Source organism: Danio rerio, chromosome 23 (assembly GCF_052040795.2).
Source record: "Danio rerio strain M-AB ecotype USA chromosome 23, GRCz13ab, whole genome shotgun sequence".
In the NCBI taxonomy this organism is placed as follows: Eukaryota; Metazoa; Chordata; class Actinopteri; order Cypriniformes; family Danionidae; genus Danio; species Danio rerio.
In genome coordinates this window covers 14,626,017-14,650,195 of record NC_141043.1, presented here as the reverse complement: position 1 = coordinate 14,650,195, position 24,179 = coordinate 14,626,017, and the positions used below count along the sequence as shown (strand labels likewise).

At 36.1% G+C, this 24,179-nt stretch overlaps 1 protein-coding gene and 1 long non-coding RNA gene across 17 annotated transcripts in view; one reads left to right on the top strand and one right to left on the bottom strand.

Moving 5' to 3' along the window:
* The window catches only part of si:dkey-150i13.2, a 71,992-nt gene that overhangs the window by 27,927 nt on the left and 19,886 nt on the right, over positions 1-24,179 (bottom strand). For 3 of the 16 annotated variants that reach the window (XM_087306724.1, XM_087306723.1, XM_087306716.1), the window contains one exon: positions 21,895-24,145. The exons of 4 other annotated variants lie outside the window; for them this stretch is intronic. In XM_087306724.1, the coding sequence (XP_087162850.1) occupies positions 24,083-24,145 (63 nt within the window). In that variant the 3' untranslated portion in view covers positions 21,895-24,082. Of the gene's footprint in view, positions 1-3,091; positions 3,340-3,502; positions 3,607-10,195; positions 10,429-14,808; positions 16,215-21,894; positions 24,146-24,179 lie in introns of those variants that run through there. 9 more of the 16 variants (XM_087306725.1, XM_087306718.1, XM_087306726.1 and 6 more) reach the window with 6 other exon arrangements.
* On the top strand, positions 10,591-24,174 carry LOC147831245 (uncharacterized). Its single transcript, XR_015523342.1, has 2 exons — positions 10,591-14,756; positions 22,293-24,174. It is a non-coding gene; the product is annotated as an uncharacterized LOC147831245 (long non-coding RNA).

The following is a 24,179-nucleotide window of genomic DNA, read 5'->3' as shown; positions in this document are numbered from 1 at the left end:
GGCTATTAGAGAGACCCTGAGGAAGCCTATTATACTCGTGAAGTCCAAATGGGGAAGAGAAAGCAGTGTACTTTTTGTGTCCTTCTTCCAGTGGAACATTATAATACCCCGAGGTGAGATCCATTGTTGAGAAGAATGAATTTCCACCCAAAGCAGCCAACACATCAGACTGATGAGGTAACGGGTAGGCATCTCTAACAGTCCTCGCATTTAACCACCTAAAGTCAGTGCAGATCCTGAGATCGCCATTTTTTTTCCAAACGAGTACGAGTAGGGACGCATAGTCGCTATGCGACTTGCGAATTATTCCTTTTTCCTCCATTTCGTTTAATGCTGTTCTCAGTTTGGCATACTGGCTTGGTGGTACACGCCTGTATAAAAAACGAAAAGGCTTTTCATCAGTGAGGTTAATTCGATGGACAAATCCTATTGCCTCTCCACAATCCATTTTGTCTCTAGAGAAAACAGACTCATACTTCTCAATAATGCTCAACAAATTGTCTTTCCAGCGAGCTGACACTTCACATGACTCCAAATCCAGATCCCCAAGATTCAAGTCACTCAAGACCTGCTTCATCTCATCCTCTGACCTAACCGGTAAGGGTTTTTCAGTACACTGCAAATTTGAGTGAATCTGTCTTGGCAGTGGTAAGTCTTGAACGGCAATACAAGGTGACACATCAGCTATTTTTGCATTTCTCTTTAACACAATTTTGCGATTAGTGGGGTTGATGACTTTTAAGGGGATAGAACCATCTCCCCATAGTGGTGTTATGATCCTCCCAACCAGTATGTTTCTCGGTCTTGATCTGAACATCGTCGGCTCCACAACAACAGTGCTGCCAACTGACAAGACAGTAGACTGCGGCAGCTTACCCCAAACCAGATGTTCAGTCTGTGGCTCTAAAACAACACTCCTGAGTAACTTTACAGTACCAACTTTGTTTGGTATGGATTCTCCTCTCCATCTTTCCGTATTAGAGAGAAGAGATAGAAACATAGAGCATTCATCACTCTCATTGTCATTTGACTTAGACATGAGCCTCCAGTAGCCATTAGTTTCTCTCAAATGCATCAGAAGTTCCTTTATGACATTTGTGCCCAAAATCATCTCTTCAGTTTGTCCAGGCACAACCATAGCAGGAATTAACATGGGGCAGCCGTACACTGTAGCTTTGAGATCATAAACTGCGGTAGGGGTAATATGGTGACCACCACAACCAACTATAACAATGTCTTGTGCTGACTGACTGGTAATTGTTGGGTTGCTTTCCAGTAGCTTTTTTTCAGTGGACTCGCTAATAGTACACGCCATTGATCCGCTATCGATTAAAGATTTAAGGATGAGATCTTTTTCAACTGAAACAGACGTGTGGAACAAACTATCAGCTCTTGGAACTTTCTGCACCCCCTGAAATATAACAGTTTTATGTTGAGATGTTTCACTGATCATTTGGCATAAAGACTCATAATCCATTACATCATCAAAATCAGTTATGGGAGATTCACTCTTAAGATCTACGTGATCCTCCCTCACACGTAGATCATTTAGTTTGCCTGCTGATTAACTGAGGTAGAATTTCTCCTTTCCTTTGGACACTTGTTTCTGGCATGGCCAGATGAGAAGCACAGAAAGCACAGCCTGTTATCTCTACAGTGAGTAAAAGCAGAATGTGAGGGGTTTTTGCACACTAGGCATGGTGAATCATTCAAACCTGGAATTCTGGGCATGTTGCTTCTTTTCCAATTCTGCTTAGTAGCCTGTGCATTGCTATTATTCATCAGTACTCTTTCCAGCATATCAATCACCTTTTCTAGAGCCATGTTTTCAGATGGTTTAGACTGAAGTGAATCCTGTTCAACTTTTACTGTGCAAGAGCTAGGACTAACATGCATCTCATTCACAGAAAATTTCTTCTCACATTGAGAAAGCCCATGTGCTTTTCCAGAAGCTCTGAGTTTTTTTTCCAAATGATACTCATTCAGAATCTCATGCACTTCGTGAGCTGTCCATTTGTCGATGGTTTTTGAGCGAAATGTCAGTGCAAGCTCTGAATTTGGACAATTCCGAATAAACATGCGTGTGACTTCGATTAATTGATTGTCTAGCACCTTTCCTTGTTGTTTTAGACACTCAGCTGTGATATCAGCAGCACGGTTTAAACGCAGCCAGTAATCGAAGGGATCCTCCTGAGGTTCTGGGAGTGTAGTGTAGAAATCTTGTAACGGAATAGGAGAATACTGTTGGCAACTGAAATGCTTTCGTAATATAGTGTAAACTGCATCAGGATTTGATTTGATATCCAAACTGCTTGACAGCATTCCCACTTTAACAACATCTTTGGCTTTGCCCCTCAAATGTATCAAAATTTCCTCCCCCTGTTCATCAATAGGCAAAACTCCCTTTCTTATAAAGTTTTTCATGAGCTCCACCCACTCCTCGATTGTAACAGTGTCCGTTTTGTCGCCTCTGAAAATCGGAGGGTCTCTAATTTCCCTTTGCCGTACTACTTGGATCTGTGATGCATTTAACATGGACTTTTGCTCAGGTGTGTATTTACTACCATGATCAGTTTGAGTATGCCTTGATGCCCCTTCTGTTTGACTGTGCAAATTCAAGTGTGTAAGTATGCTATCCGCTAACTGTTGACCTACTAGCTGTACTATGTTACCCATCTGACTCATCATGTCATTGGCAGAGACTGGAGTTGAGGTGTTAATTGGCTGGGCACTGTCAGAACTAGTATAATTCACATAAACAGGGTCCACATTAGAATCCTGACAATGAATTACATTCGCTTCTAACCCAACATTATTGCTTACACCACACATAGTAGGGCTAGGGCTAATGTCCGGGAAGGGAATTGGTGTTGCTAATAAGCCTCTTCCTCGACCAATACCAACAGGAGTGCCCACATAATGGGATTTAGTCAACTTTGCGTGCTCCATAAGCAATTAATTAGTGCATTCAGTGTGAAAAAGAAAGTAAAAAAAATCATAAAATTGATATGCTATAAAGTTTCAATAATACCAAACCACTTTTTGGTGTAAACTTGTCAGATAGTCCATCTATCAGTGCTTTTTTTTTTTTCCGTTTGTTGTTTAAAGTCCTTGATATAAAGTCCTGGATTAACTAATAAAAGCTTAGCTGCTGGGCTTGTGCAGTGAAGGATGAAGACTGGCCCACCGGTTCGATGTTTGGATGATCTTCGACCACCTTGATTGAAGTCCTGAGTCACGGCACCAATGTGACCTTTACACTTCACTCCCGAACCCACTTCATTCACCCTTCAGCAATACACACACACTGGACTTGGATGAGGAGGATTTTATTTTGCCCTGCACACAGAGCAGTAACAGTGAGATCAACACGGTTTAACTTAGCATCCACATCCACAGCAGTTCTCCCTAACTCTGCTGCAGTCTATATTGAAAGCTTATATTATTATTATATAAAACAAAGACAGAAATATAAAAATACAGAAAATGCGTAACTAATATCACTGAATAAACACATTTAATACCTTAACACAAAATATAATAGAAAATTACCTGCACACAGAGCAGTAACAATGAGATCAACACGGTTTAACTTAGCATCCACATCTAAAACACATATAACTTCATTAGCACTTGCTGTATAAGCACATGGGGGGGAAATATCAAGATGAGATTAAAAGTATCAAAATCAAACAAATATGACAAGAAAACCCACTCTGTCGATCAATAAATGTATATAAAGTGTGATAGACTTTTAAAGCTGCATCCAATCAATCATTTAAATGATATTTTTATATTTTAGTGTGGAGCTAACACAAACCCGACTCACCCACAGCAGTTCTCCCTAACTCTGCTGCAGTCTATACACAGACTCTGTGCGCAATAGCGCCACCGGCGAACTAGCAGGAACTGCACTCCCATTAAAGCAGGATTTAATACTGAACTATTAACATGGTATATATTTATTTCGTTACATATATATATATGTATATATATATATATATATATATATATATATATATATATATATATATATATATATATATATATATATATATATATTACACTGTTATAAATTGTCCCGTTAAAAAACTGTAAAATACTGGCAGCTGCAGTTGCCAGCAATGTACTGTTATTTTACAGTATGTTGCTGTAAAAATAGATGGACTACATTGATATACACAATACTCAAGTGAACTCATTTTGTTCACTGAAAGCAACTGCCTCAAATTGGCCAACTGCTGAATGAGTTTAAAGTAATGTGCTATATATGCTTAGAAGCATACTTATAATGCTAACTTATTTTAGTTAATTAGAATAGTTTCATTTAACCCAAATGTCTTATATTTCACAGCAGTACACATACATGTAAATCTGGAATTAACAGAGAGATTCTTACAGCATCAGCAACTAAACAGCTACTGTCTTTAAATGTACACATACAAAATAACATCAGCCGTTTATTGTTCATCTTTATCTTATACACTGGCTCTACTCTCCTCCGCAACGGTGACACACATAAAAAATTTGCTTCAGGTTTTACAGTTAAATACTGTTTTTTCCTTTATTTAATAGTAAACTACTGGCAGCTGTGGTTGCCAGCAATCTAATGTTTTTTTACAGTCTACTTCCGTAGTTTAAAGTAACAGTATGTTACTGTTAAAATACATTTTTACACTGTGTTTTTAACTCTCACACCTTTAACCCTTTAAACCCCAGAGCATATACTTCAGCTTTGCCCCATGTTTCTTGCACTTAGTAGTGTGGACACTTCAATTAAAACTGAAGTAAATTAATTAATGAAATGATAATTGAGGATTAGCGATGAACAAATGAAGAAATACCGAAGGGAAAAAACAAGAACAGAACATACAAAACTACAACTTTAGTCACAGCTTTATAATGAAATAACCTGAAGTACAACAAACGAATAAATCATTTAAATGATCAGTGGATGATTAAACAACTCTACAAACATCATCACCTGCTACACTTATTACTGAAATGTTTATTTTTGTATAACATCTACTAAAGTTCTTCTAGAGAGAAAGGTTAACATTTTACGTCACCATCATAGAGAACAGAGTTTGCTTTAGTTGGGCTCTCAGCTCTGACATTTATATCAGTAATATATTCTGGCTGCTGTAATTGATAAGAACTTTGTTTAAAAAGCTCTTTTGATGTGACAAGTCAACCAAAAACTTAAATAAGATTTGGTGATGTTCATGTTGCTAATAAATGGCAGAATCTGTTCTAATTTAAAATAATATAAATAACTGCTCTTATTCAATATTTAATCTGTTGTTTCACATTACATGTGGCAATGATTTCTGGAAGGTTTTAAGAATATCTTGGACAAAAACACTGCTCTATGATGCAAGTTGCACTCAAACAGACATCAAAAATCAGCGTATGAACCTCAACAATGGTGTCAACTAACAAAATTAACAGTTTAAATCACAAAAAGGCAACTGAAAGTCTAAACATAAACAAATAAAACACAAATAAAGAATACTGTAAGACCATTATACTACATTTATTCATGCCGCAAAGCATGCTGGGATATTTGTACTGTGCCACAACCAGCATGCATTGCAGCATGAAACATTTGAACTGTTACCATTGTTGAGGTACAAGGTTTGATTCATGGGGTCTGAGTGTGTCTTTGTCATAACTGAACTGTTTTTGTATGTTATTTCTAAACTGTAAAGTAATTACATGGGTATCTTTTCTGTTTCCACTTATTAATTAAATTAATATCTTCAAGTAAGCATAAAAACTATTGCATGAGGCTCTTCATCCAGACCTATACCACAACATTTCTCAGAACAAATTTCAGACAAGTAGATTTATTTATCTATTGACTTTCCCACTTTATTGCTATAATAAAAGTGTTTTGTAAACTCTGTATTACAGTAGTTGGTCTAATTAAATGAGTTTAAGGGTGAAGAGCCCAACTAAACTAGCCCCTCACTCCATTACAGTGACACAAAAAACACCAAATTTCGGTTGGATCTCAATGAGAATTGTATGGAAGTCCAAGCAGTCAGTAATGCACAGAATTTTTAACAGAATATTACTGTTTTATTGAAAAAACATTATTTTACTGTAGAATCTGACACTTTTTAACAGCAATTTTTTACAGTCATATATATATATATATATATATATATATATATATATATATATATATATATATACCGGTATTAAATAAGCGTATGAATTCCGGTGCCTAATTTCGGTGCTGCGGCAAGGACATAAGAGGAAGCATCAAAGGGGTGCATAAAAAAAAGGCACACATAGGCGTTGTGTCACAGCACCACTAAACATTTAATTCTAAACAACTTTGAGGAATACGGACAGGCAATATTGGGCATTTGTTATTGTCGCTAGGGAACAGACGCACACAACGCGTGCAATACAGCCTGGTTTTCGGTGAGTGAGAGCGACTCGTCAGATCAACACGCGTGATCACGTTCATCCAATTTGCTTAAACTAAGCATTCTAACGCGTATTTTACAAGCAAGGATTCTTACACAGCAACTGTCTTTACAAAAGTTGTGTGTAAAAGGAAACATGTCAACTTAATGACACTTTTGAGGGCTCAAAGGCAGAGCCTCTCCCAGAGCGTGCTTTAGGTGTCACTCTCTCTCTCTGACGGTGCTGCGCGCATCCCCGCATTCGTCAGAAGTTGACGCCCAAATTGAGACAGGTAATAAAAAGATTAAACTTCAGTCATGTTCATGTTGTGAAACACCATCAAAATGTCCACCGTTGATGATATTAGACTTCTGTTTTCAATAGCGATTTTAACACTTTTAAGGAAGTCCTAGGCTATGCAGAGACCATTTTTAATCAGAAAGCTAGTGTAAATAGTTTTACGTTAAGAAATGCAGTGAATTTTCAGTCGGCAAGTAGCAATTAACAGATGTAACACATTGATCAAATGTAGTTTTCAGTCACGCTCATATCATATTCAACTTGTTTAGTTTTGCCTTAATTTATTTTTGATTTCCGTCTTCAACACATGATTTATTTATAGCACATTTTTAGACATAATAGTTTAACTAACTTATTTCTAATATCTACATTTTTATCTTCCCCATGCTGACAGTCAGTGCAGAACATTTCACTAGTTATTTGGCAGGACATTTGTATTCAGACAAGGTCCCTTTAAGTATTTTATAGTCTTTTATTCAGATTAAAGTGTAATTTACACTTAATCAGTTAACTATGAAAGTTAAAATAATTAGTCAAATTATTTTGTAACTGATTTGTTGTGTATATCAAAATATACAGTAAATATTTCTTAAGGAGGCTAATAATACTGACCTTATTTTAATTTAAATTAAAAACGGCTTTTATTCACGAAATAAACAATAAGAAATAAGACTTATTATGACTCCAGAATAATTTTTGTTTATAAATGAATGAATAAAGGAATGTTTACAGGAGCAACAATGTGTCTTGATGTTCTTGAATGTTAGAAATGTGTTATCCTACACCAGTATAGCATTCCTGGTCAAATAAATGAACAAGGAAGATTATTTTGAGTTTAAGTTATTTAATTATCTTGTTTATGAAGACTGCAGAGTGATGCATGAAAACAAATGACTTCGAATAATGTTAAGTATTTTGTGATGTATATGTTTAAATGTGCTCCTAAAACCCCACAGGTTAATAGTAAGCTAATGTAATTTCATAATGCAAATCCTAAATTCATGCTAACCAACAAATGATCAAAGGAAATGTATTTATGTAATACAATATGAATCGATGTTTACTTTAAACTGTAATTATATTTTTCTATTAAAATGATTTAAAAAAATATTTTGTCAAATAAAAAATATCGAAAAAAAAACAAACGATACCCAACCCTACTTACGCCTGTTTCACACCTCAAGCGAAAGCAGTGCGTGAGCAGCGCGTATGGAGAGCAGAAGCAGCACGCAGGCGTTTGCCTTTCACACCAGCTATGTCTCAGCTGCTGCAGAGATCAACCTATCTCTGTCTATTCTATCTAGTTACATCTCTCTTTCTCTCTCTCTCTCTCTCTCTCTCTCTCTCTCTCTCTCTCTCTCTCTCTCTCTCTATATATATATATATATATATATATATATATATATATATATATATATATATATATATATATATATATAAATACACCTTTAAAAAAAACAAAAAAAAAACTTTTTCATCTGCACTAAGGCTTACGGCAACCTCCTCCTATGCTGTTTCTTTAACCTGCAATTCTATATTTTACAAATTATATAGATCATATAGTACTGTATGCTTCTCAAGCTCTGAGTGTCATTCATGTCTGGTGCACTCAGAAAACAATCGCCTGTGATATGTCATTTGGTTTTAAATTGTTAGGATGTTTTAGGCCTTTTTCAATTATTCATTTTCTTGTCGGCTTAGTCCCTTTATTAATCCGGGTTCGCCACAGCAGAATGCACTATCAATGCAGAGTCACAGAGCAATGCACTGTCACTTTAATTGAGCGTGAGCAGCGCGGCAAAAATAGACCCAGCGCCAAAAGAATCGCAGCACTGCTGCTTCAGCAATGCTCAAACAGGAGTCTCGTGTAGCGCGCGTGCTTGTGGTCTTGTGACTTTCTGCAGCACAGTGTGGAGACGGGAGAAAATGGATACAGAACAGACCGACACTGAACTTGTGCCCAGAAAAAATGCTACCTCTGTTATTTGGCCATATTTTGGCTTCAGGATATCGGACACTGAGCAGAAAGAGGTACTGTGCAAAATTTGCCAAACGTAAATTGCTACATCACGTAACAACATAACATTCACGTAACAACGTAACATTTCAGCATTATTAGTAATCTGTGTGTGCATTTTTCTTGATAACAAGCAAGTTGAGTCATATCACTTGTTTATCGTATCGCAATTGTAAATTGCAATTTTGACCTTAAAGGGCCATGAAACCCCCTCGTTTCAGCAGGGTGTTTTCACACCTCTACTTTGGAAAAAGTCAGAAAAGTGGGCGTGTCAAGCTCTGTTTAGGGGGGAGTGTCGGAGGAACTAAAGTGGGAGGGTGTGGGAGTGTCTATTTGGGCACGCGCCGAGTTTCAGTCAAAATACACACAGGAGAAAGGGATGGTGTTTAACCTACATGGACATCTGTAGTCGAATTATTTGCCAAATTATTAAATGTTGGACTTTAACTGCAGTTTGGCTCTTTCATTCAGGGAATTCATTCATGCCCCTCGTGACAAACGAGATATTTGATTCGAGGAACTGCTCTAAGCGTGTATTTGTCATGCAATGTTTGATACCGCACGGCGAATGAGAGAAAAAAAATTCTGCATTTCCCGTAAACTTAGATGCACACGGCAGGTAGCGTCAGAAAGCCATGTGTGTTATTCCGGTCACAAAATGCGGTGCTAACATGTTTGCACTCAGTGCAATAGTTAACTTAATTCGATACGAACAAACTGAATAAACAAAGAGGACTGGTCGCTCACTTACCAAATCTGTAGAGACAGCAACTAGAGCCGCGTCTTTATGGAGAGAATACTACAAGCGAATCCGGATTTCTCAGGTAAACAATGTTCCTCCTTAGACACGTAAGTTATTGTTGTCGCGCGTCGCGTACACTGTTAATCCACACGTGATCCAGATGAGCTCTCACAGAGAGAAAATGAAAACGAAACTTAACGGCAGCAAACTATAAAAGCAACACTTCACGCTTGTTTTGCCAACACAACGTGGCGTCTCTGTGGCGTAAACACGGTGACACTAATGAATATTAATGAAGTTGCACAATAGAGCGCGCTGATTGGTTTGAACCAAGCCTTACTCATGCATTAATGCATCACACTGTAAGACGTAATAAGACTCACTCTGGCACAGACGCCCAGTCTACACGCTGGAATACAGGAATGAAACAGGAAGTACGAATTTGCTTGAAATAATGCAAAAACAACCAATTTACACTTTTTAGTGAAATATAGGTGTCCTAATAGTGTTTTTAGCAGTGTGGGACACATATAAGACTGTCAACAGCTCTAAAAATGTGTTTTGGTGTTTCGTGACCCTTTAACAATCGCAATGTGATATTTTTCCCAAATCATGCAGCCCTAATATATATATACATATGTCAACTATGCATACTACAAGCACAAGTATTATTTTTACACTTATTGCATGAGTAAAAAAGTAAACACAGTCAGCTGAATTATTTACTTTTTTATTAGTTCCATGCACTCAAGTGTTCATACAATAATTCAATACATTCATATATGTATATTCATTTTGCCAGAGGAGAACTGGTCACCTTGACAGAGCCTGTGGCTTCTCCTGAGGTTTGTTCTTCACTTCCATCAATTGGTATAGTTTTAGTTCCTTGCCACTGTGACCTTTGGCTTGCTTGGTTGGGACTGGTGGAGCTGCTCTTCAGTTGATCGTCCTTCAACAGTGAAATATACTAAACTGAACTGAACTAGTTTTCATTTCCTAGAATTCTCAAATTTAGATTTTTTGCTGGAATATTCCACTATCTGAAATATTGTTATGGCTTTTTATTCTCTTGTCTTCATCTATGGTGAGCTGCTTTGACACTATCTACTTTGTACAACAACTGTCTAAGTTTAATACATTTTCACAATTAATAAGCAAATAGTTGACATAATGAGATAACATCCATGATGCATACATGCATTAAAGTGCATATGACATAAGAGAGCAGCTTACAAAAAAGACTCTGTTATCAATCACTCACTCGTTCCAAATAAGTTTGATTTTCTTTTGTCTGCTGAGGATGAAGGAATATATTTTAAAGAATGTTGGAAACCAGTACTCCTATGAGTGGCTTTGTATCTCAATAGTTACAGTTTAAGTCAAAATTATTCCCCCTCATGTGATTTTTTTCTTTTTCAAATATTTCCCAAATTATGTTTAAGAGAGCAAGGAAATGTTCACAGTATTTGAACATTCTCAGTTTTCAGTTTTCCTCTGGAGAAAGTCTTATTTGTTTTATTTTGGCTAGAATAAAAGCAGTTTTAATTTTTTAAATACATTTTTAAAACATTTCATGGTTAATATTATTAGCTCCTTAAGCAATATTTTTTTGATTGTCTAACAAACCATTGTAAGCAAATGATTTGTTCAACTGCCCTAACTTGCATAGTTAAACTAAATGAACTAGTTGTGCACTTTAAGCAGTGTAGTGATCAGTGGTAAAGCCAGGAACTTGTGGAAATTAACTTGTGGAAATTAATTTCCAATGTACACAAATGCTGCAGAGTTAGCACTAAACTCTGGCCTTTTTCTTAAGCTTATCAAAAAATTGTTTATATATTAATGCTTAAGTAAAGATCAATATTACATAGTAATAGACTCTATATATTGCAAATAATGCCTTGGGTAAATTATATGTGGTTTGGAAAGTGTATTATGCATGGGAAAATACTTAAGACTCTTAAATATTATAATAGTTAACCGGTGTACTATGACTATGCAAAAGCCGGTCACACTCTGGATGACACCTCCCAGCGACCAACTCACAGTATCATCCAGTCAAAATACTGGATTTGAAAGGTGACACCTTTTCAATCCTGAATAAAAAACATTCTCTCAAAGAAAGAGAGTGGTATGCAGTTGTAGCGGAGTGTGCATGCAAACACCAGCTAGCGGGAGTTTTCACGGACATCTTTAACCTCTCGCTCTCTCTGTCTGTGGTTACCGCATGCTTTAAGACTGCTACTTTTGTGCCTATACAGAAATCAGCTAAAACCACATGCTTGAATGACTGCCGTCCGGTTGCTCTGACACCCATCTTCAGCAAGTGCTTTGAGAAGCTGATTAAAAAGCACATCTGCTCAGTACTGCCCGCTCACACTGACCCTCTGCAATTTGCATACAGAAATTAACGCTCCACCGAAGATGCAATTGCTTTAACCTTGCACACTGCTCTGTCTCATCGGGAAAACAAAAACACATATGTGAGAATGCGATTTGTGGACTACAGCTCAGCATTCAACACCATAGTGCCTGCCAAGCTGGCGGTGAAGCTCCAGGCTCTGGGTCTAAAAAGCTCTCTGTGCAACTGGATCCTGGACTTCCTGTCAAGCAGACGCAAGGTGGTCAGAATAAACAACATTACCTCATCCACACTGATCCTCAACACTGGTGCTCCACAGGATTGTGTTCTCAGCCAACTCCTGTACTCCCTGTACACACATGACTGTACAGCCAAACACAGCTCCAACGTCATAGTTAAAATTGCTGATGACACTGGTGGTTGAGTGTGCCACTCCTCTCTGTAGGCCATCTCATCGTTATCGGTGATTAGGCTCTCACTTAACATCAGCAAAACCAAGGTGCTCGTAGTGGATTTCAGGAGAGAGAAAAAAGAACACACCCCATCACCATCAATCAGAGAGTGTCAGCACTTTCAAGTTTCTTGGAGTCCACATGGCTGAGGATTTAACATGGACTGCTCACACAGACAGTGCAGAGGAAGGCACAATAATGCCTCTTTTTCCTTAGGCGTCTCAGGAGGTTTGGAATGAGCCCCCACATCCTCCGCTCGTTCTACACCTGCACTGTGGAGAGCATCCTGTCTGGTTGTATCACCACCTGGTATGGAAACATCACCTGCAGCAATCGCAAAGGCCTACATAGGATTGTGCGAACTGCTGGACATGTAGTAGGAGGTGAACTTTCCTCCCTTCAGGACATCTACACTAGGCGGTGCATGAGGAAGGCCAAGAGAATCATCAGCGACTCCAGCCACCCAAGCCATAGACTTTTCTCTCAGCTACCCTCAGGCAGATGGTTCCGCAGCATCCGGTCACGCACCAGCCGACTGAAGGAAAGTTTTTTCCCTCAGACTATCAGGCTGATGAACACTTAACACACCTCACACAGACTCTTCCATACCCCTCACTGCAAACCATCAATATGTAGCATGCGCTGCACTTTAACCAACCGATACTTAAAACAATAATGCCTACAACTATGGGTACACCTTTTCATTGTACATATCACTGTCAATTTTACATTGTCCTGTTTTTTTTGGCAGTATGCTGTTGTATTCGCACACGTGCTGCTGATGATGTGACAATAAAAGTGATTTGATTTGAAAAGGCTATCCGAATTGCTCAAAGACCACAGAACTTTGCTGCGTGTTCAGCAAGGATTTGGTAATTGGCTTCAGTGCTTTTTCCAAGGTGTCTGAAACCATAGCTTCAAGACTACCACCTCCAGAAATCTGCGTGCCCCAGATTTCCAGGAACTCTTTGTTCATGGATAAAGATGTCGACGTGTCCCCGACATCAGAACCACCACCTCCAGAAATCTCCAGTTCAGTGTGTTCCAAAATAAACAAATTTCTTCTTCTCAAAGCTCAAGAGAGCTACGTCTGCTCATACATGCTTCAAGACTTCCAAGAAGATCCAACATCTTCCAACCACTGCATCAACAGCAGAAGTGTGAATATACCACTTCCCAACCCTCTAAGAGAGACTTTGGCATTGTGTGTTTCAGTATAAAATATTCTAATTAATTAGATGCTTATAACTGATATTAATTAATAACAAAACTTCCTCAGTTCTTTCTTATTTTAGAAAAAGGTTTACCGTACCCTAACTTAATCACCTTCATGACTCGCTTATGCACTCCATTTATTGTACATTTGGTAATTTTAGTAACCCTTAATTACTATTTTGTTAATGAATGCACATTTATTACAATTGTGTCCTACTTGTGTTAATACAGTAATACAGTAAAATGCTCTACAAGTCAGACAATCTCATTATCCTTCGGATTTGGCCAGATAATAAACTCAGTATCTTGGTGGGAGACCACATGGGAAAGCTAGGTTGTTGCCATAATTGGTGTTAGTGAGACAAGGGGGGGCGCCCAACCTGTGGTCTGTGTGGGTCCTAATGCCCCAGTATAGTGTCAGAGACTCTGTACCACTCAATGCTTTTCCAGATAAGACGTTAAACCGAGGTCCTGACTCTCTGTGGTCATAAAAATCCCAGGATGTCCTTCGAAAAAGAGTAGGGGTTTTCGGCATCCTGGCCAAATTTGCCCACTGGCATATGTCCATTATGGCCTCCTAACCATCCCCATATCATATTTGGCTTCATCACTCTGTCTCCTCTCCACTTATCAGCTGGTGTGTGGTGTTTGGTCTGGTGCAAAATGGCTGTTGTCACATCATCCAGGTGGATGTTGCCGCTGGTGGTGGATGAGGAGATTCCCCCCTATGTGTAAAGCGCCGGAAAAGCGCTATATAATTGTAAGGAATTATTATTATTATTATTATTATTATTAGCCCCTCTTTGAATTTAGTTTTTTATATTTCCCAAATGATTTTTAACAGAACAAGGAAATTTTCACAGTATGTCTGATAATATTTTTTCTTCTAGAGAAAGTCTTATTTGTATAATTTCAGCTAGAATAAAAGCAGTTTTTATTTTTTTTTAAACCATTTTAAGGTCAAAATTATTAGCCCTTTGAGCTATATATATTTTCAATAGTCTACAGAAAAAACCATCGTTATACAGTAACTTGCCTAATTACCCTAACTTGCCTAGTTATTCTAGTTAACCTAAGCCTTTAAAAATATCGAGTCTTGAAAAATATCTAGTCAGATATACTGTCAACATGGCGAAGATAAAATAAATCAGTTATTAAAAATGAGTTATTAAAACAATTATGTTTAGAATGTGTAAAAAAAAAAAAATCTTCTCTCCGTTAAACAGAAATTGGAGAAAAATTAAACAGGTGTAGTGGTTTTCTTGGTTCTTCTCTTACTAAATCAAACTCAGTCTGGAGGTTATGAATATCAGAAGAATATACTTTATTGTCGACAACAAAGGAGAACTTTCAGGAGACCCCCAGTAGCATCTCTGTCTGAAAAATTCTAACTCACTCATGTTATGGCCTTATTTAAATACCCTTTTACATCCGTTGTTTTCCTTTGTTCTCCATATATTACACAAATTCCACCTAGGTTAACCCCTGACCTCAATTTCCACCTAGGTTAACCCCTGACCCAAACCTGGTAACTATATAACTTATCCAGTTCTTGTGATATGGTAATTCTTCTAATGGTATGCAAGTCTACAAGGTAATTCTTCTAATGGTATGCAAGTCTACAAGCAGATTATATACATACACTTTGAATATATATATTAACTTCACACTTTAAAGAGTATAAAATCCACCTCATATAATCCCTCCTCTTAAGACTTTAAGTCTTAATAGTCTTGCTTTTGGCCCATAGTGCAACTCTATGATCTAGCCCTCAGCCATATTACCTAATGACAAATATATGTCACAGTATTATTACAAATGACCAAATCATGTAATTGCACTTTGGAATAGAATCACGCCAAACCTCTGTGTCCTGTTTTGACGAGGACACAGTAAAAGACTTGATTCTATTTTGTTGATATAATCATAAAAGTAGTATTTTAAGCATACAATTAGTTATCTATTTGCTTCTGGTGGTCATGATTATTTAACATACAGTAAAAAATAAAACTAAAACAAAAAATAAACATGCACAATCTCCCAATCTAGGGTCACAACACAATATTCTAATCTAACACCCACAAAACATAATCAGTAGAATACGTTGATCTTCAGCCCAGATACTTTGCGTATCGTAGAGAGCCGCCGTTTTGGGGTAGAGGTTACTAGCACTTAGCACCCAAGGCATGGATCCTCTTCATCATCCTCTTCTTTATCTAAACTATAAAAATTTTTAGCACTAGTTCATCTTTTTTACCCTAAATCTGGCACATACTTGCGAGCATTCTTTGTTTTGTTCTAGCCTTAAAAAGTGTTGCTAGAGACTTTATGTTGAGAGTCTATAACCTGAAGTTGTGGTGATTATCATCACTTGAACTTGTGGCACCTTCTGTATTTCTCACTCAGGTATATAATCAGAATTACTCTTTTAACTGTTCTGATGAACTGCTTCTGCCACACTTTGCAATTCGTTGGTTTGAGCTTTGGGATTTTCTGCCTCCTCTGTTTCCCGTTAGCTTTCTCTTGCTGGAGCTTTTTCCTTTGGCTGTCTTGTGCTGTGGTCCAGATGGTATCCAGTTGATGGCATCCCCTTTGGTAACCTTGGCATAAGGTCCATTTCTCCTGACTTCACTCCACTTTCTCCAGAGCACCTCAGATATACTCGATCACCGGATTAATCTCCTGCTTCTGGTCCTTTCTGGTTTCCTGTACAGATATCGCTTTGCACATGGCAGTTAGTTTCCTCATAAAAGACCAAACCTCTTTCCAATGCATTAGAAATGTTCTCCAAACATTCCACAAGGTTAAATACGAGATTACATGCAAGGGTCGACCCAATAGTATTTCATGCAATGTTAGTTGCTTGTTTCTGTCAGTTTTCATGCAATCACTTATTAATGCAAAAGGTATATTATTTTAACACATCTTGTTAAACTAGGCCTTGAAGGATCATCTTCAGCTCTTTCAATCATTCCTTACAATTATGTGTAATTGCTCAATTTTTTTTTTTCCAATACTTTATCAATACATTTAATTATCTATTCACTGAGTCATATATCCACTTATTTATCTACTTAATTCCCTTTATTCACTTTAATTGACTTTAATTACTCTAATTTATTTTTAAATGCAGACACATTAAACTTATTTCTGAAGGTATTGCAAATCTGAGACTTCTCTTGTCTTAAATGTAATAACTGTTTATTCTTCCCTGCTCTGCTGATGGAATTACCTTCACTAATCTACCACAACTATCATGCCCAAAAGCTTGTATCTCTTGCCCTAAGCTAATTTTATCATTTCACAACATCTACAATGAAGTTCTTGAATAATCCATTAGACCTATTGCTGATCTTTTACTCACATTCTACTTTGCACAGATGTCACATGTGTACAACAATTCACTAATCACTGCATTCAAAAAGGCGATCACTTTTTTCAAATCATTTTGCTTGCTGCTTAATTTTCCTTATCACTTCACCCTTGATTCAATCCATGTACATCACCAATGACAATATCTAGAAATGCTGTTGTATCAACAATCTGTACTTCCTATTACAAAAATCATACCTATCTTTTTTGCTTCCCTTTGTTCATAAAGACTAGTACGTTGTTTATTTGTACTATAATCTAATTAAGGTTGTGACTCTATACTATTATTAGACCTGCTACCCTATTTTCTTTAATGTAAAATCTATTTTTTATTTATCAGCTTAACAGTTATTATTGCATCTAGAATAGATACAGAATCTTGTTAACACTAAACCCTCATCCCTAAAAAGTTTTATTTCTGTCTTTTACTTAGCTTGAGCTAGATGTACCTGCAGATAACTAAATCCTACACTTTACAATATCCATCACGAAATATTCTAAATTCTTTTATGCATTCTAACGTATGTAACTATGTAAATCAGCCTATTTACTTTAAGTGTAACCAAGTGTCTACCCTCCTCTGATAATTACCTGAACAGAAATCAATTACTTTAAAATATTTGACCTCCAAAGGAAAACATTTAAATACAGTGTGTGTTATGAACCTCTGCTGAGAAATTCTCTATCACTGATTGTTCTTAAGTCATAAACTTTACAACATCTAATTTTGCCTGTTTTGACTAATGCCATCATCAAAAATTAAATTTTAATCAAATTAAAATAAAATCCATTTTATTAGTCACCTACACAATCACAACCGAATTGAAATTGACTTTAATTAGAAATGCCATAACATATCTAAGTATTTCTCTTATTGCTATGTTCTCAAAAGTTTCAATAATGCCTATTCTAGCATAGCAAACCTGCATCTGGTTTAATTTTAATTAATCCTCCCTATGCTGTTTAATTTTGTCTACCTTTATGTCCTGAACGTTAATCATTATTAAAATTTGACACTTACCCTTAATAATTGTATATTATACCATTTTTCGCTTTTCAGCATTTTCAGCTCCTAATTCCTTCCTGCTCTCACATCAAACTGGTTATTCATAAACTTTTGTTGTAATTTTTTATCAGTTGACTGAAAAATCACTGGAGTTCTTTATAGGTTCCTCTCTATCTGATCTGATTATTCATCTTTAGTCCTTAATTTTTTTTTTTTGCTTTTAATTATTTCTTCACATATGTAAAACAACCTATTTTCTGTTTTTAAACACTTTTCTCTTTCAAATATTATTTTAGTACATTTAGAATTGTTACTTTTTGACCTGATCAACACTGTAAGTTAATTTAACTTTTTTTTTTTTTCTTCAAGTATAAATCACTTTTCTGTCTTAATTTCTGACATAATTTTAAGTTTTCCCTAATTTTAACTTAAATACTTAACTCCATCAACTTCTAACCCAAATTATTTTTTTTTAGTTATCAAAAACTGTCTTTTATTACCTTTTTTATCACCACCATGCATTATAATTTATCCTCCTATGTTCAATAATCTCTACGAGTTAACCTATGAAAATGAACCAAAATAATTTAACATTCTTCATAAGTTATCATTTCAACATTCCACATTTAAAGTTTCATCGTACATTATAATCTAAGACTTTTCTTACAGTTTACATGATACTGTTCTTTTTATCATATTGATAGGAGTCTGATTTGATACAAGAATGGGTAGCTACACTTTTGCTCTTATTTTGCCCTCTGAGTGGTCACATTGTACTCAATTTGGACTATAGGTCGACTGCTTTGAGATGGACTGCCAGACTCCCCCTCCTCACACCCTGAGAAGACAACTGGTTCATAGATTGGTGTAGTCTTTTCTGTGGTGTCCATATCAGGGCACAGTGTTTCCCCCTTCTTTCTTAGTGCTGGCTTCTTTCATTGAGCTGTTGTAAAGTTCTGGTGGAGCGCTTTTTCTCTTTGATCAGTTCATCATTAGCTTGTTTGCCTCTTTTTAGTGTCTCTGAACATAAGTAGCCTTTCCAGTCCTCAGTAATTCCTGGGCATGCAGTGTCTGCCTCACTGCTTTCACAAATGTCCACAGCCAACAGTTTGTCCATTGTGTTTTTCAAACACCTTTTCCATTTGCCAGTGCACTCAGAGATGTCTAGTAGGTAAGAGACCACAGTCCCCCAAAGTCCATCCCTATGTCCTCTTAAGTAATATATGGAATTTAGCTCATAAAAGTCTTTCCTTCTTTCCCATTTTTTTTTCATCAAATGGAGACTCCTCTCATCTATTTTCTCCTTTTTACGGTTTAACAGTTTATTTTTCTCTAATTCACAATCATTTTATCATATGTAAATGTTTAATTTTCTATTTCTTCAGTGTTCTTCTAAATAATTTCTTTAGCTTCAGATTATGCTTTACTTTACATTTCTCCTCATCTATGCTAGTGTTCCTTTACTAACCGGTCATTTTTACATCGTAACATTTTCTATACTCAGTTTCTATTTTCTCACTGCTTGCATCAAATGTTTCTTCTGTTTGCCATTTGTCATTAACTTATCTTTTATTTTCTCTGTCACGTATTTTAGTATTGCATTTTTATTTCCATATCTGTTTTTCCATACCTGATTTAATTTAATAGTATTACATGGTGGCCCAATATCTGGAATAACTGTTAAAAATCATTACTGCTATAGCTCAAAGTTAATATTATTAATTAAATTCACATATTTATTTACTAAAAGCATTTTTCATTTTTGAATTGCAATGTTTACTTATCAATTTAGCTTCTTACTGCATAAACTTTTACATGTATTAATCTTTTAAACTCACTCTAACACATTCTTTAACATTTACCTAGCTTCTATGATTTTCATCTGAATCACTGTACTTTACTACAAACAAATGACATAGCTGACTTTGAGAAAGATGACAAAACATTTTTTTTTCCTTAAATCCAATCAAATTCTCTAAAGTCAATTATTTCTTTAAATTGTTACTGCTTTTTTCTTTTTATCTTATCTGTTCAATGTGCCTATATTGTAAGCATATTTTAAACATCTAATTTTATCTATGAAACAGTGGACTTATTTTTTCCTGTTTCTATTTTATTCTTTTTCCTTTCTGTAATTTGAGTTTTTAGCTCTTAGGTTTTCTTATACATTTTAAAGCTTATTTTGTTACACATTTTATAAATAAATCTTCAATTAATCACTATTTATTTTTCAAGTTTTCTTTTTCTATTTTATTCTCAATCAAAGAACTAACTTATATGTTATTTATTCATACTTATTTAGTAAATCTATTTGTTTATTAATACATTCTTTTACTCTATACTTCCTTTATCTCTATATATATTGATCACTATGACTTCATTTATTCTTTTTCATTAGTAAAGTTTCAAACTCTTCTATATAATATAACTCTATTATTAGTTTTTCCTCATCTAATTTATCTTACTATACTACTTTATAATTTATCTACTCAGTAATAACTTATATTCTATCCAAATTATGTTAATGTCTATGTCATTATTTCATCTATAGTTTGATCTCCTCTCATTAACTCTCCTCTTCTCTGTTTCTCTAGTGCTGTAAATAGGCAATCTATTGTTCACACATGGACACCATAAATCTCTCTCTTACCCCCATCCTGGAGCAGACTGTCTTTCACTCATTGCTATGTCAGTAATTTCAGTTCACTCTGCCTATTTTTCTTTTTTTTAACATATTCAAACTTAAAACACAAAGATAATTTCAGAAAAATGTTTATTCTTCTGCTTTTTACTCTGTGTTTTTTAAATGCACATGTTCCATTAGTTTTAATTTAAGAGACTCCTCTCTTTATATCATAATCTCTTCTCTTAAACTGCATCAATCACTATTCCTATTGTTCTTTAAATCACACCACACATATGCAGCCCTCCTTTTGTATTATAATATACTATAATCATTATTTTAACCTACTCCTTATTGAAAACATACTTTTAAACACATTCACACTTCTAATCTTATTACTTTTCCTCTTCTCATTCACTCCTCTCCTCCACTCAGTGTAACAGGAGCTGCATCCCCCCATCCTCATTCCATTCAAGGAGGAGGAAGGCAGTCTTCTCTGCCCACCAATGTGGACTATTTTGCCACAATCTGAAGCAGCAAATACACAAACACTTCAATTAAATAAATACTCTACACTACACTCCTCTTGAGTGACCTGTCCGAGCAGCCCTCTAACCTTAGAGCGGTAACCACAGGCTTTCGCCTACCCATGCAGCCCTTTGTTTATCTCATTTAACAAAGCGGTATCGTAGGTCTTAGCGCGCATCTCTCTACTTTAATCTGCTTTAATCTCTTAACTGTTACCACACATTAAGGACTCTCTCTTAAAACTTATAAATGCTCTATGCATTTCTTACATCATTATTAATTTCCCAAATCTGGGTAACAGTCACTAGTGATTGTTTATCCTATCCATCAAGGCCCACTTAGGAAAACACAGATCATTTGCATACCTTACTCTGCTTTAATCTCTTAACTGTCACAACACATTGAAGACTCTATCTTAAAAACCTATAAATGCTCTATGCATATCTTATATCATTAATAATTTTCCAAATCTGAGTAACAGTTACTAGTTAATGTTTATCCTATCCATCAAGGCCCTCTTAGGAAAACACAGATCATTTGCATGCAAATTCTTTTTCTTCTGTTATTCAAAACCCCTTTTTTCTTTAATATCTTTTTTACATTTACTTTTAATTCTTTAAAGCTGGAGAAACAGTTCAAGTGTATTTACCTGTACAAGCAGGTCCTGGCAGAAAAAACACAAACTAATAAGCATAAAATCGCTTACCGTTTTTTATTGTGGCCACATATTTGTGTTTTCTCTCCAGTCCAGCATGCACAGCAACACCAGTCCTGCTCCTTTCCAGCCCACCCAGAGGGACGCCAAATGTAGTGGTTTTCTTGGTTCTTCTCTTACTAAATCAAACTCAGTCTGGAGGTTATGAATATCAGAAGAATATACTTTATTGTCGACAACAAAGGAGAACTTTCAGGAGACCCCCAGTAGCATCTCTGTCTGAAAAATTCTAACTCACTCATGTTATGGCCTTATTTAAATACCCTTTTACATCCGTTGTTTTCCTTTGTTCTCCATATATTACACAAATTCCACCTAGGTTAACCCCTGACCTCAATTTCCACCTAGGTTAACCCCTGACCCAAACCTGGTAACTATATAACTTATCCAGTTCTTGTGATATGGTAATTCTTCTAATGGTATGCAAGTCTACAAGGTAATTCTTCTAATGGTATGCAAGTCTACAAGCAGATTATATACATACACTTTGAATATATATATTAACTTCACACTTTAAAGAGTATAAAATCCACCTCACAGGGGGGTTAATAAACATGACTTCAACTGTATATAATAATTCAGGAAGGCTAATAATTCTAACTTCAACTGTGTGTACTCATTTTCAACATTTTTTCAGATGTTCTCTCAGCAGAAAGGCGTCTACAGGACAACAGAACAAAAGAAACACACTTGTAATCACTTTAGAATGAATAGAATTGCGAGTAGATTTTTAATGAAATAAGGAAAACTGAGTCCAATTAGTTTTTTCTCTTTCTGTCTACATGGGCCCAGTAGTGCACAGCACAATGGCATTTTATAAAGCAATCATTAACTCACAACACAGCAAAATTTCCGAAAGCAAACTTTAAGCTTTCATTACTCTTACTCGTTTCAGTACTCGTTTTCAACATTCTTTCAGATGTTCTCTCAGCAGAAAGGTGTCTACAGGACAACAGAACAAAAGAAACACACTTGTTTGTATCTAGTTTATGTATGTGCTTTTGTTAGATGATACTGCAAATAATGACAAATATTTTAGCCAAAATCTGTTATCAATACCACCCTTTAAAATTAGGTTCATTAGTATTTTCTCTCCTCTAGGTTACAGCAACTAAGTTAACACAGGTGTACCACACTATTAAACATAACATCAGCTTTATCAGTGTTGGAGAGTTGTAAAAAAGAAATACTGACTGCATCTGTTCACACAGATGTCAATTAAAGACTAGTTTATTTCAATGTCTACGTGTTTACACTTTCCTGAAAACATATTTTAAGTTGCGATTTACCAACACTGACATGCTATTGGGCATGTGATTAGGGATGTGGCCCCTGCTGCAGTATGCGTCCCTTATTTTTTTGTATTAAAAGTGGTAACCCTAATCTCATGGGTATTCGCTCATTACACAGAAGTTGCAGACGATCATGACCTGAGGTAAAACCCACTTCTTGCTCATTGGTAGCAACAAATTGTAACAGATTTCTTGTGGTGTCTAGAGATTATTGCTGTTCCATTCAACCAGAAGTAATCTGTGTTCCTCTGCCACCTAGTGGTTGGGAGCATTTTCATTGCGTTGTAAGTTTAATGGGCTTGCGTCCTCGTGTTCTCGTGTAATGTCATCATCAGCTGCCAAAGTTTAATTCTAATACTCAAGACCGCAAGAACCGAGTACGCGTGAAATTTCCCAGATGCGTTCTTGATATCGAGGATGCATCAATGCAGACTTGAACACCGAACTCGCTCTAGAAGTCCCAGAAGTCATTGGGACTGGAGGTGGGAAGCGCAGCAATTTATTTAGATTTATTATTAAAGTTCAGAGATAGAACTTATTTATCTCAGGAGAGATATTATTGATTTAGGTTTCCCTAAATGAAACGGTGAAAGAAAACTACCATGAACATCTTAATAAAATAATAAACACATTGACAGTGGTTATTTGCTGAAATTTGTATTCAAATATTTTTTATTTATATTGTGCAACGTATATTTATAAAGTTTTTATGAATAGTATATATTTTGAAAAGGGGAAAAACAATAAATCATTGTATGAATGTTGTAATGTTTCTCACAGGACGTGTTCTCTGTTCTCGTGGTCTCCCGAGTTCGTTCTCGACACCTGGAAGTACTTGCATTCTTGGAATTGAGAAACAGCCAATGTTTGCTTTCTAAAAGTTCACTGAGTTGTGAGCTTAATGTATGCTTTTTGAAATGTTGTTGTGTTGTGCATTACTGGGCCACCATGCCTGCCTGCCCTTCAATGAAGAAATGCTATATATAACAGAGGGTAAATGTATTAAAATAAGAACCCACATCAATTCTAAATGTGACATCACCAGTCTGGAGCAATGTAGTTTAAGTACTTTAGAGCAACCTCAAAACCTAGAAAACAAGCCTAAAAGCAGGATAAAAAAAAAAAGACAATCAAG